This window comes from Synchiropus splendidus, chromosome 15 (assembly GCF_027744825.2).
Source record: "Synchiropus splendidus isolate RoL2022-P1 chromosome 15, RoL_Sspl_1.0, whole genome shotgun sequence".
Classification (NCBI taxonomy): domain Eukaryota; kingdom Metazoa; phylum Chordata; class Actinopteri; order Syngnathiformes; family Callionymidae; genus Synchiropus; species Synchiropus splendidus.
The window spans coordinates 8,657,877-8,676,416 of NC_071348.1; the positions used below are offsets into that span (position 1 = coordinate 8,657,877).

The following is an 18,540-nucleotide window of genomic DNA, read 5'->3' on the forward strand; positions in this document are numbered from 1 at the left end:
AGAGGCGAGTGGTGGAAATGGAGAAACTACATGGAAATAATATGCGATGAGGAGAGATGTAGCCTCAGGCATTGGTGCAGGATTTGCCTATTTCCTTATAGTTAGTGTATTTATAATTCAGATCAGCGCCCTAAATAATTCACAGACTCGTCATATCAAAGGAAAGTATGTAAGATTCTATCGATCAAAAAGAAAATCCAACTTTTCCAGCAGATGCTTCAGTATTCAGGAGGAAGCGAAAACACTGCATTCGGAGTTAGAAGGGAGTCGCTGTTGAAACAAATATTTGGATATAGGCTTTTCCACATGGATTGGAGTTGTGTTCAAGGCTTTTAAATGCTTCTGCTCGCGGTTTCTGCACTGAGAGGAGAAGCACTTTACCAATTACAGCAATATGTTTTCAGTCAGAGGAAGTAAAGATAACACAAATTTATACATCAAACATTCAACTACACAGCTTTGCCATTTACTCATTATTTATTACTTTTACTAGCTTGTGTTTATCTTATACATTGACGATGCATTTGAAGACTGTATGCGTAACTATGCGTCTACAGATTCATATTAACATCTAATAGAAAAACAAAAGAATTAAAATTTAACTGTTTGAAAAGCTTTGTTGCGCTTTCATGATAAAATATTTGACTAACATTACGATTCATTTATAAATCGACATCTCCAATCTCATGTCGGTGTGTATTCATTTATCCACAAATGTAAGACGTATTTTCATAACTTATTATATTTAACTTGTTGAACAATAATACAAAAAGCTACGTGGAATTTGAATCTCTGTTATGTTATTGAGTGGTAGGGGTTGTGTTGATTTATTATATAGGTATATACGTTTCATCTTTATGCTGGGAAAAGCTTTTATTTTGAAGCAAACATTTGAAATTATTTTAGACAAATGAAGCCTTGTAAAGAGGAAAATGATTACACGATGAAGCTACAGATGTTTCTAGTACACCACTGTATGATATTCTATGTATTACAGTAATTCTTTTCCGAAATTTAACTGTGATAAACCGACAATGATTTAGAGTATTATGACTCAACTATATAAGACGGATGTCAATAACTGAATCAGGTGGATTTTTGATGTGTATTCTTTACATTTAAGAGCTGTATTTGTGAACCACATTATGAAATTCATTTTTTCATTTGATCAGACATTCACACATTCGTTTCTAATGTGAGGCAACTGTGGTCGAAAACTTTGAATGAAGTTCCGAACATCTGCCTCCAACCACTGCCATCGAGCTCTGACTCTGAAGGTGAAAACGTCAAGCGAAATATCAAAGAGAGTTTTCGGAAACAGACGGATTCTCATCAAAATAAAAGCAGCCCTAAACTAACTTTAAAATGTATAGATGTAAATAGCGACGTTAATAAAGTGTACACTCATTTGACTGTTTTAATGAAAGTCTCTTTTTTTTAAATAAAAATCAAACTACTTTAGAGTCTCAATTTGATAATATAATGGGTTGTTAATGTTGCATTTGCGACTGTGACACATTTGCTAGATGTTTTTGAATGTCAGACAATGGCTTAGTACTGTATATGTTTTAATTCCACATTCTATTGAGTATTAAATGCAACTATGATGTTGGCGTTCGTACGCGTCCTCTCTTATTTTGAAGGTCTTCAACAGAACTGCGCACCGTTAGTTGTGTTCGCTTGATGTGCCTAGAGCTGGGGTCCGCTTGCGCCCACCCTGCGGTCCTATAAGCGTCTCCACAGCCAACCTGCGGCCAGTGAGTGTGCGAGCGCACAAGAGCATGGACATCGGGACGCGTTGAGAGTGGAGAGAAACGGAGCGAGCATTCCACAGCACGAGCCCACTGATGCTCGGTACCAGCATCTCTGAGGAGCAGCGCTTGTGTCAGTGCGCGGGATTTCTGGCTGTTTACACCCGGACACGTGAAGTGACTACCATCATATTTTGATCAACTTCATGTCAATATTTTTTGGGGTGAACCAATTGGAGCGGATATTTATTATTCTGACAACCTTGGACGTTTGAGGTCCCCATTAAACTTTACTAAACTTGAAGATTCCACGCTTGGAGATGGCGCAACGGGTGCGTATACCATGAATAATCTCGATTTATTCTTTATTGCATTTAGTATTGGAAACCCACAGATAGATATATATGTTAATATAGTTATTAAATATCGTAATTTGGTCCATTAAAAATGTCCCTTTCAACTGTCACCCCAGTACGATGAGTTGGCTCATTACGGCGGCGGCATGGACGGAGTTGGCGTCCCCACCTCCATGTACGGGGACCCGCATGCCCCCCGGCCTCTGCCTCAGGTCCACCACCTGAACCACGGGCCGCCCCCGCACCCGACCCAGCACTACGGAGCGCACGCGCCGCACAACATCATGCCCAGCAGCATGGGCAGCGCCGTCAACGACGCCCTCAAGAGGGACAAGGACCAGATTTATGGGTGCGTTATCTCTAATGACGGCATTAAAAATCGTAGAGAAAAAAATGAAGGTGAAAAAAAAAACCATGTCATTAAATCATCAACGCAATTTAAACTTTAAAAGTAAAGAATTAAAACATTTTTTAAACATTTCCCCCTGCTGTTTCTAGTCATCCGTTATTTCCTCTGCTGGCACTTGTGTTTGAAAAGTGCGAACTGGCTACCTGCACGCCCAGAGAGCCCGGAGTAGCCGGAGGAGACGTGTGCTCCTCGGACTCCTTCAACGAGGACATCGCGGTGTTTGCCAAACAGGTAACAATTGAGTTCATTTGAAAAAAAAAAAAAAAAAAAAATTAAAAAAGGGAAATTATAATTTATTTGAAATGCTTTTCTTTTAGATACGAGCAGAGAAACCGTTGTTTTCATCCAACCCAGAACTAGATAACTTGGTAAGTGTTCCAGCAAATTCTTCAATATTTTTTGCAGAAATGTATAAATATATGTCAAAGTAGCAGGTGCTTTTAACTGTTTTTATTACGTGCCGTTTATTTGGCGGGCCACTATCACAAAATGCCGTCTGTACTTAGATTTGTTTTGTTTTATTAGGGACATTCGTAGAGTCATATTTATGAGGATATTATTTTTCCGTTAACAGGCCTGTTTTTCTTAATCTACTTTTCAGATGATTCAGGCGATTCAGGTGCTGAGGTTCCACCTGCTGGAGCTAGAAAAGGTGAATATATCCAGAGTGATTTGGGGTTAAAAGCAAGCGTGGATGGCGATGAAACGCCTGTTATATGGTCGTTCTCTCGGCAGGTTCATGAGCTCTGTGACAATTTCTGTCACCGGTATATCAGCTGTCTGAAGGGGAAGATGCCCATTGACTTGGTCATCGAGGAGAGAGACGTGTGCAAGTCGGACTTCGATGACCTGTCAGGCTCCTCCACAAACCTTGCGGACCATGTAAGTGTGTCGCCAAATCTTCAGCTTCGAGCTCCTGGGATATATTTATATTCGATACCATTCGATTTTATCAGTATTTGATTTCAATGTAGCGTTTGAATGCAGATTTAAGAAAGTCCCACAGCCTCATGGAATTTTTTTTAACCTATATTAATTTATCGAACAAACGTTGCTGCATATCCTCTTCAACCAAAGTTGATATCTATACGTATTTTCCATAATAAGTGATCATTTTAAGTATATATAAATGACCGTATATACACGTTTTTAATAACACAAACGCATGCTGCTTGCAAGAAATTTCAAGTCATGTAATGCACGTGCTTTTTCTAAAATAGATAGGACTTGAAAAAGAAAACGAACGTTGACGCGAAAATATTTTAGGAGTATGTTTAAATGGATTATACACATTTGCGTCATATTTTATCAGTTTGGGTGTATATCACAACTTTACAACTGTGGTTGTTTATTTGAGACAGAAAAGGTGAATTAGACTGTGCCATAAATGTCAAACGATGATTTGCAAATTGTGAATGAATTCCATTCCATTATATTAGGTATTTAAATTGTGTTGCCATTCATAAAAAAAAAACAGTTTTAATGTTTGTAAACTAGCACCATGCAAATGATTAATATGTTTTGTGTAGAACTTTATTTAAAATGGGTGACCACAGGGGACGAACTGAACTTCAGTAACTTCAGAAAATAAATTTTGAAATGATGTATCAGTCGCAAAATTAAAGCATGCAAAAATATTTGAAAATAAGTGTTAAGCTGTAAACATGGTTGACAAAACAAATTCAAAATGATTATATCAGTTCAAAATTGCAAAAGGAATAAAAAGTCTCTTATTTCCATCAGGCCACATATACAGCTCTGTTTTGTATTTAAAATGTGGAAATCATGTAGTGCCGGCTCATTTTTTTAATCAACTTTTATTCTGAGAAAAAACGTCTAATATTCAAGTTAGACATTTGTATCTTTCCTATTTAGCAAATTGCCAACAGTGATTTCGGTATTATATGTCGGCATGTTGGTCTAGAAGCAGGTGCGAATGTGTCTACTTCCTTACTTAGTTGAATCTTAAGAGCCAGCAGTCCTGCTGCTGTTGTAGCTCCCATGACCTTATTTGGCCACAAGATTACTCTTACAGAACACCTGGATAAATAAAGCCGCTACTGAATGAATTAACAAACTGAAACCAACAGAAAATGAGTGAACACAAAGCATTTAAACTGAATGTTGGAGCACCTCCTCTCACCCCGTCATTGAGAGAGCAGGCCTTTTTTTTTTTTTCATTCCCAAAATAGTTGTGTGAGGACACCAGTTGATGTGACAGGACACTCTCCTGCTGTAAAGTCTTCCTCCGCCTAACGGCTTCTGCATAATAGATGGCGCTTTCCTCCGGGCGCACAGCTGTGTAACAAACAGGAACGTTAACCACTGAGTGCACCACAGTCTGTTTATCATTCACCAGGACTAAAAGCATGTGTGCAAGATGTCGGAGTGTAAAAAAGTAATGCGATTCCACATTATAGCCGGGTAAGATCTGCCGGCAAAAGTTTGAAGGATCAAATGTGGGGGGCTTTTTTTGAAAGTGGCCACTGAACTGTAAGGAAAGGGAAAGTATGTCAATGGAATCCACCGTTGTAAACTGTAAATCTGCACTGTGAGCATTCATTTAGTTTCATAAATTCAACCTTAAAAATGGTCAAATGTATTTTGCCTTCAAATGAATGCATTTTAAATTGAATTGTTCTTGTGTGTGTGAGAGAGAGATGGGGGCGTTTGTAGGACTGTAAAAAAAAATCCCATATGTCTGAACGAATGTTTACCTTTATGAATGAAAGAGTCAGTCCATAGTTGCGTGCAGTTTTGTCTCGCTCCAACTGCCGTGTATTTCTGTCAGCGTGATTAAAGCTACCATCCCGGCAGCTGCTTCCCGTAACTTCACTCATATCAAAGTCAGCGAATCCGAGGTCAGAATCTGCAGCATAATGTGAAGATGTTTCCTGTCACCTGTGTATGAATTCAATACACATGCCATCCAGCCTCCTTTTTAATTGGCTCTAAACAGATGGGGTGTCTGTAAATAAGAGCTTCATTAGCTTGATAAAACACATGGAGGCTCTTTGAGTCGCTGTGTATACTGAGGAGTTGTAATTATTGTGTAGCTGGGGCTAAGAAAAGAGGACCCATCGTTGAGAGGCCTCATTCACACTGCGCCTTTGTCCCTCCGCTTCTTGTTGTCATCTGCCAAGCTCTTCATCTGATCACCATCCGGCAAACAGCTGACGCAGACTGCCTAAAGAGGGAGATCTGCTGTTTGGCTTAGGCTTATGGCCGTCTGAGTGGTCTGCTCAAGGCTCCCTTAAATACTGGGTTTCAGCTCGGAGCTCCTCAGAACATAGCCGGCCGGTCAGAGGGTGCACATGCTGCAGCGCTAGACATCACTTTCCTACCAGTTTCGCATCTTCTTCAGGCAGAATGGTAACTCTTTCCACCAGTTCACTTGCTGCCTTGCTATGCTAATCGCACTCTTTGTGTCTTTGGAGAAGTGCATAATGGACCTCATACTGGACCTACTGGACCTTCCTCATGTATTTTGACCCCCTCTCTCCTTCTCTTTGCCTCTGTTTCCTCATCTCCTGTCCCCTGGTGTGCGGACCTTTCCCTGACCTCACAGAACCCAGCATCCTGGAGAGACTTGGAAGACGCCCACTCCACACCATCCGTCGGCACCCCGGGACCATCCAGTGGGGGACACGTCTCTCAGAGCGGGGACAACACCAGTGAACTCGGTAAGAGAGCCAGCAGGCCTGCTCCATATCAAAGCTTTGACTCGCTGTTGACCTCTTGGCGAGGCCCTTTGCGTCACTGTGGCGGTCCGTTCGCCCATCGCTGCTATCTCAAACCAAACAGATAAGGATTAGACCAGAGAGAAGCTTGGTCTGGCCTCCCGAAAACTGCTAGTGTAGGAGGTTAGTAGCTGAGCTGCACTAAGGAAACTGTAGTCGACTGGTTTAAACTCCATTAACGTTTAAGGACTGTACTCGCCAAATATTAAAATGGGGAATAGTTTAAAAACAAATTTACAGCACTGCATCAAAGTGTACTACAAAGTAAGTTTAGTTTGGTTTGTAACGTTTATAAGAATTAACTATATATAAAACCATCACCTTGGGACATCTTACTTTTTAAATTAAATAGTTTTTGTTGTCTTTATTCTACATTAGTAAGCTGAGAAAAAAGTTAATATTCTGAATAAACTGTTTTTCATTTTAGAATATTAAAAAAAATGGCGTGAAAGTTGAAAATATTTAAATAAACAAGTTGTGTTGTATATTCTGGTTTATTTCAGTTATACCGTGTGTTTATCATTCCAATCCTTCTGTTTTTTTTGTGAAACTGAATGGCAACGGTGTTGTTGCTGCTCAGCCTCGATGGTGTCACTCCCTCCTGCTCCTCCAGTTTCTGCGAGTTCTAGATGTGCTAATTGGAGGCTATAAGGGTTTTATGGCTTGTTTTTGTTTTTGTTCCCTTTGGCCAAAGTAAAAATAGAAAGACTTTAAAGCAACTTTCCTCCCGCTGCCCATCAGGCATCAATGACCGCAGCATTGTCCACAACAATGGGAGGATGCTTTGCAAGACAAGAGCAATGGCAGGGATTAGGAGACAATCAGGAACAGATCAAGGACTCACTCTCTGTTTTTCACATCAAGGAGTTTGTGAAAATAATATTAGCCATGACATCAGAATTCACCTCTTCATTATGTAGAGCAGGGGATGGTGGTGGGCTGAGAAAGGCTGCTGTGTTGAAAAGCTTTCTTTTCCTTTAGGCTTTTAAACAACAGTGGGAGGGAGGGGGGACCCGAGGTCCCTGGCCTTTTGACCTGGTAAAGAATACATATAGGATGGGGGTGCTGGGTGCCCCCTGTGGGGATGTAAGGACAGAGCACTTTATATGTGCGAAACAAAAGAAAAGAGGACGGGATGATCAGAGCTGCGACTGCTTCTGCATGTTACCTGCTGACTCCCTCCCTCAGAAATGTTAAAATAATGGGCCCAAATATCCTCTATAGATCAGGCGTAGCCACATACGGGCTGTTTATTCCAATGCTACTTGTCATGAGGTGCGCTAGTTCCACTTCTAATGGTCTCTTGCTGGCCAGTGACACTGCACCCTCAAGTGAAATTAGCTCTGCAGTAAGCAAACAAACTGTAAAAACATCACCGTTTTATTGCTCAAGGTTGTAAAATTTAATGGGGGAGACCCACAACTCAAAATGCTACTGGAAAGTCGACCGCTCTAAAATGGATGACGATGAAACAGTTTTCATGTATCAGTTTAATAAGACGTCTTACCTGCATTTTTGTTTATAGTTACAGAACTAGTATAAATGGCTTTTTTTTTTTACATTATTCACACAGAATGCATTATTTTGCATTTCATATTCGATTTTTTAACCAATTTCCTGATTTGAATTTTTAGAATATAAAAGACTGGGGTGTTTTTTTATGTAATACTTCAGTTTGTAATGACCACATTAATATAACCATCATGCAGATGTAATATTGACTGTGCAACAAAATACGCACACCATAAAAGCCCGACCTCACGCGAGAGATAAATCTCTATCAAAGCGGGGAAGTGATTGTGGCTGTCATTAGTCATGCCTCCCTGATCTGATGAACCCTTTTAAGATCCACACTCTTTTGGGAACGCTAATGTGGTGGCAGTGTGGCTTCCAGGCCGAGCTAACCACAGGTGGATGATCCCATCTACTGTGTGGCCGGTGGTTTGAATCATGGCTGTCGACTCCAGGCTTTTGGTTGTTGGCTTGTAAGCTGTGTGATATGCGGAGGGCTCCCTTTGATAGCTCGGCCCCCAGGGTGACCGCTGTTGACCACAGCTCGAGGGGCCGAGCTGTCCGAGGAATGTTTGGGAAAAGGTTTTTTTTTTTCCGGGGTGGTTTGAAATGTCCATCACAATGAGTGGGATGAAACAAAAGGCTAGTGGGAGTGACAAAAATGTTTGAGATATTTAATGTGAAGGAGCAGAATGTGTTGGAATTTTTTTGTTTGTCACGCGGAAAGCCCAGAGTCAAAGAGAAGGAATGTGGCGAGGTGGAGGTGCTGACATGCCGGTGACATCGCAGCATCACAGCCACCGCAGGCTTTTCCTCCTGTTGCACTGGTCACGCTGTGCAATGGGGGATGGTCTTGTGCGGAGAAGGCCTGCGTTTTAACCGAACTCAAAGGTTAAGGAAATGCTGGCATTGGATGAGCCTCAGCTGTGAAACAGTGTTCGGAACACTCACTCTCTCACTGAGGATTTCTTGCATTTTGGTCCTCATCCGAAGCCTAATAAGGGGAGGAGCTGTGAGATGTCACCGATGATGGATCAGGTTCCCGCGGAGCTCATTAGATAGACCGCACTGGCTTTGCATCACTGATGCAGATGGTGGTCCAGCAATCAGTTCGGCTAGCCGCTCCTACTTTGTCTACATGTCATCCTCTGGCTGCACTCACGGTGGAGCAGTTCCTGGACAGGGAAGAAGACGCCTATTAAAACCCTATAAAGCCCTCGGTTTCGTCAACACACTCTCAATTGGGAAACATGGATTTCAAATATGTCCAAAAGTAGCCTGCCCTATATTCATATATGAACAAAAAAAATGTGGTTCCCTTCAAAAGCCATTTAATATGATGATGAAGTGTGTAGCACAGATGTGTTTTAAAGTTGAGTCAACATATATACGACTGGCTGCCTTCAGACTATAAGAGCAGGAGTGAGCGGAGGGCGAAAGGATATAAAGGGAGGAAGACGACTTCATATCTTGGGGTGCTGTTTTTTTTCTGTGTATGTTTTTCTTCATCGCCCCAGGGCAATACGCCAGCCATCCCTGCGGTAATGCACCCCCCCCCCCAACTCCACCCACCCTCTCCTGTGTCACGCGTGCAGACACTGGCAAGCATGGAGGGTATAAAATGGAGAAAGGGGGGGGTGGGAGGGGGGACTTGCACGGGTGTACGACTTTGAGACTGCACCGTCACACACTAGTTAGATTGGCTGAGTTGCCGGGGAACAGTCAGAAGCGATTAGTGTAGCTGAGGATCTGCCCTGCGGCTTTCCCCTCTCTGCAGCAGAAGAAAGAGGGATGAGGGAAGGAGGTGGACCAGGGTGGAGGCGGGGTAGGTGGGGGTGGCATGCCTTCCGTGGAGATAATTAGGCCGAGCCAGTTCGGCCTTCTTCCTTTCTTGTCTTTGCTTTTGGTCACCCCATTTTTCATCTATCGCTCCATGAAACGCTCACTGTTTGCTTTGCCAGTGAGTCTTACTGTTTGAAAGGGTCTGTGGCACTGGTTTCGGTCGCACCGTGCGATCCAACTGGACCTGGAGCGGTGAGCTAAAACTACTCCCATAGCTGTGACCAATACTCACAACTTTTGAGTGCCAGTTCCAGCGTTGCTCTGACTGAGCTGGCCAGTGTGCGGTCTTGTCCGACGCTGGACACCATCGGTGCAAACTCCCACAGCCCCCCTCACCTCGACTCTCCTCAAGCCCATGACCAGCCAACACATCCCTTTTTAATGTCAATATTCATTAGCTGAAATATTTATGCATGAATATGGCTCATATAGGCGCGTTTGATTGATGCATCTCCAAAAACAAAAAGACATGCCGGGGCAAATCTTAAGAAAAGTAGGGTTTCTGTCCCGCCTCGGGGGAGGAGTCTCTCAGATGCATTATTCACATGCCCTCCAGGCAGGCTTTCAAGGCTTCTCTGCCTCCAGGGCAAGAAAAAATAACCACCACTGTTAAAAGTAAATCATCTCGGCTGATGCACAATTAATGGCAGAGAGAGAGAGAAGTGCCCCGCGTGCTGCACGATGAGCGAGCTTGCTTGTAGCGGCGGAAATCTCTGCTTAAAAAAAAAGCCTCCTGCCTTGATCCACGCCAGCTTCCAGCTGAAATCAAAGAGGGATGCCACTAATGGCGGCATGGAGAGTCTGATGTTGTGTCGCAGACAATCCAGCGCAGACGGCCTCTGTGATCGCCAGTGTAAACAGGGGGATGGGAGTTTACTGAACACTTGGGTGATGACTTCACCCCCTGCCGACACGCTCATTCCGCATCCAGCGCTGCGTGCCCGGCTTCAAACAAGACAGCAGTTGACGGGTTTATACCTCTTCATCTAGGCTCCACTTTATTATTTGTTTTCCCTCCATTCTTCATACAAGGAATTCATTAGTCTCATTTCAAATGGAGGTCACATATAAATAAGCATCGCACATATTCAGGGTGCAGCCTTCATTATTCCATGTCAGACACGCGGCTCCTGCAGTCATCGCTCCATGTCAAAAGCATGGCTGAGATTGTATTAATAGCTCTTGGTCTTATTGAGCTCCCACACTACAAACCCCTCTTCATTATCCAACGGCCAGGGAGTCAAGCCGAGGTGAGAGGGGGAATCGCGCTCACACTGTAGAGATTTGAAAGTGATGCAGCCAAATTAAAGCGTTTCTTCTTACAAGACTCTTTTTGTCTGTGATCGCAGGAGACGGCCTCGACAACAGTCTGGCGTCGCCGGGCACGGGAGACGAGGACGACCAGGACAAGAAGAGGCAGAAGAAACGCGGCATCTTCCCCAAAGTTGCTACGAATATAATGAGAGCGTGGCTCTTCCAGCACCTTACGGTAAGAGATGGCGCCCCGGGGGTCACCATACTCTCTCTGAGAACTCATCATCAAAACAGGCGAGTTTCACGTTATAGTTTTAAAACGCAAGGTTAGAAATGAATTTGGAATTTGTTCAACCCAACTCAACTTCTGAAGAAGAAAATCTGAGCTTAGAAATATGAAAACATTAAGTCACAAAATAGACAGGTAAAAAACTGAATATACTTAAAATATTTTTTAATATCTAAAAACGAAATCTAAATGTTAAGAAAAACATCAATAGAAATATGTGTATGGAAACATAATAAACAATAATATCCAAGTACTGTGCCTCAACATTGATAATTTCATCACATCTTTGTATTGTTTGTTGTTATGTTCATATGTATTCAGCATTCAGCACCACAGTGGCCCCAGGGGCGGGCAGATAGCGGCATCGTGGGACTGTAGCAACGACAAACATGATTCTAAAGGCTCTTTTTAAAACCCCTGTTGCTGCCTCGATAAAGAAATCAACATCAGAACCATCGGTGTTTCTGAAGTGCGCGAGGGGCGGCGAGCAGGTTCCATCAATGAGGGCTTCACCTTTTATCCAAAGAGACGCAAGCTCTTGGTTTTTCCACCTCTCCCACTCTTGGATGTGTTATAGCCCCTCGGTTGTTTGGTTTCTAAAAGGGCCACACAGATCCCATACTTGGGAGTAATCCTTTCCTTTCCAAAGGCCACCTTTAGATTTGCCAGATAAAAAAGGAGGATAATTGAATTATCCCCTCTCTGTTCCCCGTCCTCTTTCAGGACTAATTTGTTAAGCACAAGTGTTTGCCGTGGCAGGATGTGCCGATGAAAAGTGTGCAAGGGGACTTTGGCCTCTCAACGGACTACCGCAACACCCAAGCGATCAAGCATTCATCAGCGGTTAGGCGCGTGAATGGAGTGGGATTATGTTTTGTCCGACTTTGCAGTGTGAGGCCCGGGGATGGAAGCCCCGTTTTCTCCCTACTTCTTATCGCAGCCTTCTGCTATTGTTGCCCATTCTGTAGAAGTGTAAAAGCTCCCCATCGTGGCACGCTATAGAGAAAGCAGCTGTGAAAGGTTTGGATTCATTATATTATTCATTATCGCCCCATTAGCCTGCGAGTAACTGTTGGTTCCCGTACAGCCTGGCATTTATCTACATGCAGAGATTAGTGGCGACGTTTGTGTCGAGCGGGAGAAACCTAAATTCCACTGGAGGCCACAAGTGTAGTGAGCTGCTTTTTAATGAGGTTATTTACAGGAAAACACGGACACACAGTCAAACCAGTCCACTACTCAAAGACTTAAAAAAAAAAAAAAAATCAGAGTGAAATTATTCTTTACTTCATCCCAAAAAAATAACACACAAAGTCCTGTGTATTTTCATAAAAATATATTTTGAGTTTTGCCGGAATCTGAAACCAGACATGGTCAGTTTTGGCCGCCTCTGTTTATAATTCAAAACATGTGTTGGGGTTGAGTCTCATTTACATGTTTTCACTATTTGCATAAGTGTCAGCGTGTCTGCCGCAATCTTGAAAGGAAGTTTTAAAAATGAAGTGCTCGGAAGCTCATCCTTCACCGCTGACCACAGGAGGCGGTGGCCGGCCTGACAGCAGCAGAATGGCGACTGGCCCGCGACCCTGTTCCCAGTACATGGGTCACCTCTGTCTGCCATCTGCCGCCCTCTTCCCTCCATCCCACACACACACACACACATACACACATACATGTGTGTAGCTAATAGAGGGAAGAGGGCAGAAGACAGGGGGATGGAGCTAGGCGGGGTGGAGGTTGAGGGATGACGGGGGGCCTGGCCTTACCGGAGCCCCAAACAAAAGACGCTATTGTGTCTCTTTATATCCCACCCGATCGTTTGTCAAGCAATGTCAAATAATGTCAAATACTGTCACACAAAGCCACGCGCTTTGCCTGAAGTGTTCAACGGGGCCAACCAGTGGTCAGCCATGTCTTTTTCCTCGACGGTGGGGGACCCATGCCGGCTGATTGTGATAAGACCTCCTGAGTGCTGCTGAGTTTCCTCCAGCCAGCACTTAGGTGGCCCTCAAATGAATTCATCCGGGCTGATGGCATCACACTAACTTCATTTGTCATGTTGTTTTTGGCAGCACCCGTACCCGTCGGAGGAACAGAAAAAGCAGCTAGCGCAGGACACGGGCCTCACCATCCTGCAGGTCAACAACTGGTACGTGCACCTTTGTGCAGTCATTCACTCTGCCCTTTATTTGTTTACATTGACTTCACCAAACTAATCTGAGAAGCAAGTGATGGAGCAAATAAATACATTTTATTTTGAGTAGTTTTAAAGCTTTGTATATTCAATCACAAACATATTTTCTTATAATATTGTGTATTTTCCTCATCATGAATTATTAAATTTATATATTAACGTCAGTATACTTTTCTTATATTCAACAATTATTGTTGGGATTCGTCCACACGCCATTGTTTTTAAACTTTTTTTTAACAACTTTTGTATGTAATTCTTCCAAACCAACTGGTGGTCTGATACACAAGCAAGATTTTTTGGCGCAGGGCCCAAACTCAATACAGATATCAATGTAGCTCAGCATTCTCTGTGGATGTATTCATGCAATAACATTGGCAAAACAGTTAGCTCTTTCACAGCCCGCGGCTACGCGAGTAAATCCGAATCAATAAGCGATTTAAGAAGTGACTTTCTCCTAATAGCCCAGATTATGTCAATACGGCTGAGCCAGATTAGAAGTCAAATCCCTGGAGACACACAGCAGGGTCTGGAAGCGGTGCCAAATTAAAACTTAGAGTTAGATGAATGGGTCTGGTTCACAAGGTAACACTGTGAGAAGCAGTGAAGCTCTTACAAGAGACAGAAATGCTTTGGATCTGCACAGGATTATCTGAGCCATTTTATTATTGACTCATTTTTTAGCTGACTCTACTTAGAAGAGCGACTCACTTGTGTTCATGGTGGCGTTAATTTTGCAAAAAGGTGCAAGCAAAATGCTAAAATGTTTTCATTTTATTTCATTTCATATCTGCAAAACATTTGAAAGTGTTTCCCTTTGCCCCCAGGTTTATTAATGCCAGGAGGAGAATAGTGCAGCCTATGATCGACCAGTCTAACAGAGCAGGTAAGTGTGGTCACATCCAGACATTCATTTCAAAATATCCCAGTCATTACCCATATAATCCTGAATTGTAGAGCATATTCAATCTACCCATGGTCATCAATAGGTTAAAGCCAAAGTGTTACTTCTCAGAACATCAACCAATACATAATAAGAAAGTAGAAATACTGGGTTTTTGTTCCATTTATACATTAAAAAATTCAATAGAATTTCACATACTAGCATGGTGTGACAAGATGTCCGCCACCATCTTGTCATATCACTGGAGCTACGAAACGTAAACAAACACAAGAACTAGCAGCAACATCAGCGAATGATGAAGAATTTGTCAACGTATTTTGGGGGAAGAATGGTTATTTTCAGTTACCGTGAGAGGGTTAAGGGTCTGAGCAACATTTCATACTTTATATTCAAGCATTGTTCTAGAAGGGTGTCACTTTAAAGCACCCTGCCCTGACACTTCCTAACACTTGTCTCCCCCAACAGTGAGTCAGGGTACAGCCTATAGTCCAGACGGCCAGCCAATGGGAGGCTTTGTTCTGGACGGCCAGCAGCACATGGGTCTCCGACCTGGAGGTGAGCACACAACAAGTGTAAACAAACACACCTGCGTTCATTTGCTCCACATTTGATGAATCCTCCCCAGCTATGGAAGTGGGGCAGGACGATTAAGAAACATATTAAAGCAGCACTTTCGTGTCGCGGAATCACATTAGTCAGCAGCGTTTGTATAAAAACTCTATTTCACCTGGAGTGGATCTGTGTGTGCAAGCGCAGCTCTATTTGCAGTCTCAGCATCTTGTTACTGTCCAAACGTTTCGATCACTTTTTGTGGCCCAGGCTTGGATCAGGTGGCAACAGAATTCACCTGCTTATGTTGTGTCATCGATCCAAGCTGAGATGTAGATGATCAATCTTATTGTCTCGTGCTTTTATCTGATCGCATGTTTACTTTCTTCTCCGCTGCAGGACCAATGGGAGGCATGGGGATGAATATGGGCATGGATGGGCAGTGGCACTACATGTAACTGTACTGCACCGAGGCGAAACTGAACAGGCTGAGGTGAGTCTTCATGTTAAGAGTCTCATATCAATAAAGTTTCTTGGCGACATGTGAGCGACCTCAAGATGTGTTAGCAGCTAGCACTCCTTCTCAAGGTCAATATGGCGACCACTTTCTGTCAGTGGGTGAATAGCTGGGGCATCTGGGATATATCATACCACTATGTAGCTAAATAAATCAATAATATTCTTGTCGGAGCTGAATTTTATCCAGAAAATGGTCTTCTCCTCCTATATGCAAAGCTAAACCCCATCCCTCAGTCTAGCTCTTCATTTTTCATTGCCTCCGTCTCCTCTCACCGTGCAATCTGATCAGAAAGTCTCGGTAACACCGCCCTTCCTCCTCCTCCTCCTCCTCCTACTATCAGCTCCCCTCCGCTGCTGACACTTCTCAAATCAAGACGTATCGCCTGCCGGAGGCGCCTGAGCAGAGGATTTTATTTAACACCCACTCTCGACTGCTCAATGAGCCACGCCGTAATGACACTTACCTTGATTAATAGACCTCTTTATATGTAAATAGGAGCTTGCATTCGCTTGGTTTTTTCTCCACCCAGGCCAATTTTCGCCGACACATCCCCTTGTGTTGGGGATGTGCCGTTGCTAATGAACAGCTGATCATGATGCTTCATCTTCACGACGATCCCAGACATCTCTCAATCGGAGTTGAGGAGTGTTTAATCGAATTATTTCCCACTGGATGATCGGGGACTTGTTAGAATAATAGCTCGATAGAGCCCGCTGTTTTTGCTGGCCCTAATTTGATCTGTGGCTATAAGAGCGGCAGTAAATTTCTCTCTCTGGACGGTGTTTGGAGTAATATTAAGGTTCCTCTCCATGCACAATAAAGCCCGAGCCATAACATTTAACCATCCCGGGATACATGAGTGAGTCCGCTTCTCATTCTTCTAACACAGCTGCCGCCTCCATATGCTGCGATCTAAACGGCTCATCTGAGATTTCACTCTCACTGCTCCTCAACTGTGGAAGACAGTGGTCCACGAATTCATTCAGGTTCATTCAAACAAGTCCAGGAATGAATTGTACTTGAGAAAAACGGTAGCTATTCTTCTGTTTCAGTTCATTTTGTGGGTCAATTTTACAGCCCCAAATTATGAGTGAAGTTTTGTCCATCCGTTTAACTCATCAAAACCTCTTATCCTACAATTTCTTTCATGTTTTTTAGCTATTTATTGATAAGTAAATAAGTATAAACGTTAACACGACCAGTCTCACTGAATCAAAAGAAGCTATGACAGACTTGAATGCACCAAAATTCATTTTTAGGGGTGGTGTGGATCATAAGAATCTAAATGTAACTGTTCCATGACTAATAGATGAATTCACGGTGTCACTTTTTTAATTCCATTGCAAAAAATTTTACTTATTTTCCTCAGTAAAACCCTGACTTGTCTTGATGGTCATTCAAAATTGAGAAATTATTTTACAAACCCTTCAATTGTATGAATTATATACATGCATATTCTGAAATTAATTCTGCATATTTTGAACTTTTGTTTTTTATTAAATTACTTGCTAACTACTCATGCTGTATTTACTGAGCTAGCTCCTGTTGAACGTACATATTTTCCCTTCATCGTTCCCTCTCGTCCGCAGGTCTTTGTAGTTGGCTCAGGGATCTTCATCCAGCTGTGGAGCTCAGCTGTCGTCCAACCACGTCCCACTCCCACCATCTGGCCACTCCCACATCAACACCTGCCCACTTACACTCCTCTTGAAAACTGTTGTCGCCATGGCAACGCCTGCACCAGTGGATGCCCACGGACTTTTTCAAAAAAGAGAGACTATGTGAGCTCTATGAGTCTGCGAGGAAGATTTAAAAAAAGGAAGAAAAAAAAACAAGGAGCAAGGACTTCTTAAAGAAGAGACGCATCTTCTTCATTTCATTTTAAATTATTTATTTATTTTTCTACAACGAGGATGATGGATCTCTCCTCTAAAGCTTTACCCACAAACACGCCCTTTATTGTAGGGTAAATAAAAAAAAAACACGAATCCATGTTTTTTTTTAAACAAAAAAAGAGTGTTCTAACTGTTGTGATGTATGAATTGTGCTTTTTTTAATGTCCATGTTTGTGATTTGTAGAATGTAGAACCACACCTTTTAAATGTTTGCTTTACTGTACCTCCTCCATGCATCTATATTCTGTGTTCCAAATATTGATGATTTTTCAGATAGTTTTATAGCACCAAAAACACACAAAGGTCTGCACAGAACCAAAAAAAAAGATGGCTGAATAAATAAAGGGAGACTATGGAGAAGGTGCAGCAGCATGTAAGGGCCTGTTTTGTTTTTTTTTTCAAACATCCTTGTCGTTGTTGCCCCGAAAAGGTCACGTGTAGGCGTCGGAGAAAAGGACTTTAAGCGGCAGTTTTAGTCGCTGGAGCGGGTCACAATCTAGCAGCTTTGGTTCGATATGAACTCGTCTTCTGTTATTGGATTGATCATGACATGGATGATGGATGACCCGGCCGAGATATTCAACAATATTAGAAGGGGGAGAAAAGAACGCTGCTGCAGCAGTAGACGCGCTTCTGTGCGACTTCTTAATTCTATTGTAAAGATTTGATCTGCTCCGCGCAGCTCAGAATACCGCAGGAAATAACTGTTTTTCATTAAAATCGCTTTCCGACATAAAACAGCAACGTGTTAAAAATAACGAGATTTTCAACAAAAAAAATCCCCTGCGTTTTTGCAGTGAGGACCACGAAATAAATAAATTAACCCGGGAGCGCCATTAATCACTGTCAAGCTGCAACGATCCGCTGCGGGTTGGAATCGAGCAGGAAAACGACGGTGATGCCAGAGACTCATGGTTATTGACGAATGTTCGATACTGTCCTGACAGAAACTGCGGTCAAAATATTAAAACGGTCAGTTACGTGATGACCTGAATGGTTCCGAATCATTCAAAACTTTGCGCCATTAAAAAAAAATAAATAAAAACGTATAACAGCAGAGTTCATTTTGTGTGTGGCGTTGACGAATAATATACAAATGCAATACATGCCATTCAAAAATATTACGATTATTATAGTGAATATAAATGATAGATAGTTGTCTGTTAGATCCTATTTATATGCGTATTATTTCACTATATTTTAAACGATGCACTTATTATAGAACATTGAGTAAATTGAAATAATAATAAGTATAATAATAGTAATGATGTTATTTTTGGATGACTTTTTAAAATGTAATGTATGAAAAACATACTAATAATGGCTAA

General features: G+C 42.5%; 1 protein-coding gene across 1 annotated transcript; it reads left to right on the plus strand.

Moving 5' to 3' along the window:
• The first annotated feature begins 1,748 nt into the window (after positions 1–1,748).
• meis2b (Meis homeobox 2b) lies at positions 1,749–18,263 on the plus strand. Its single transcript, XM_053843776.1, has 13 exons — positions 1,749–2,083; positions 2,224–2,456; positions 2,606–2,747; positions 2,834–2,884; positions 3,118–3,168; positions 3,252–3,398; positions 6,085–6,199; positions 10,960–11,099; positions 13,226–13,302; positions 14,172–14,230; positions 14,714–14,803; positions 15,197–15,290; positions 16,907–18,263. Exons 1-12 carry the CDS (start codon positions 2,072–2,074, stop codon positions 15,253–15,255), a joined length of 1,176 nt encoding a protein of 391 aa, XP_053699751.1. The 5' UTR covers positions 1,749–2,071; the 3' UTR covers positions 15,256–15,290; positions 16,907–18,263.
• Positions 18,264–18,540: the final 277 nt, after the last annotated feature.

Bases quoted from the DNA above. Each gene is read 5' to 3' on its own strand.
- meis2b (XM_053843776.1), top strand. The intron at 2,457-2,605 runs GTGCGTTATCTC...TGCTGTTTCTAG, and splicing joins GACAAGGACCAGATTTATGG to TCATCCGTTATTTCCTCTGC. The intron at 14,231-14,713 runs GTAAGTGTGGTC...CTCCCCCAACAG, and splicing joins CGACCAGTCTAACAGAGCAG to TGAGTCAGGGTACAGCCTAT.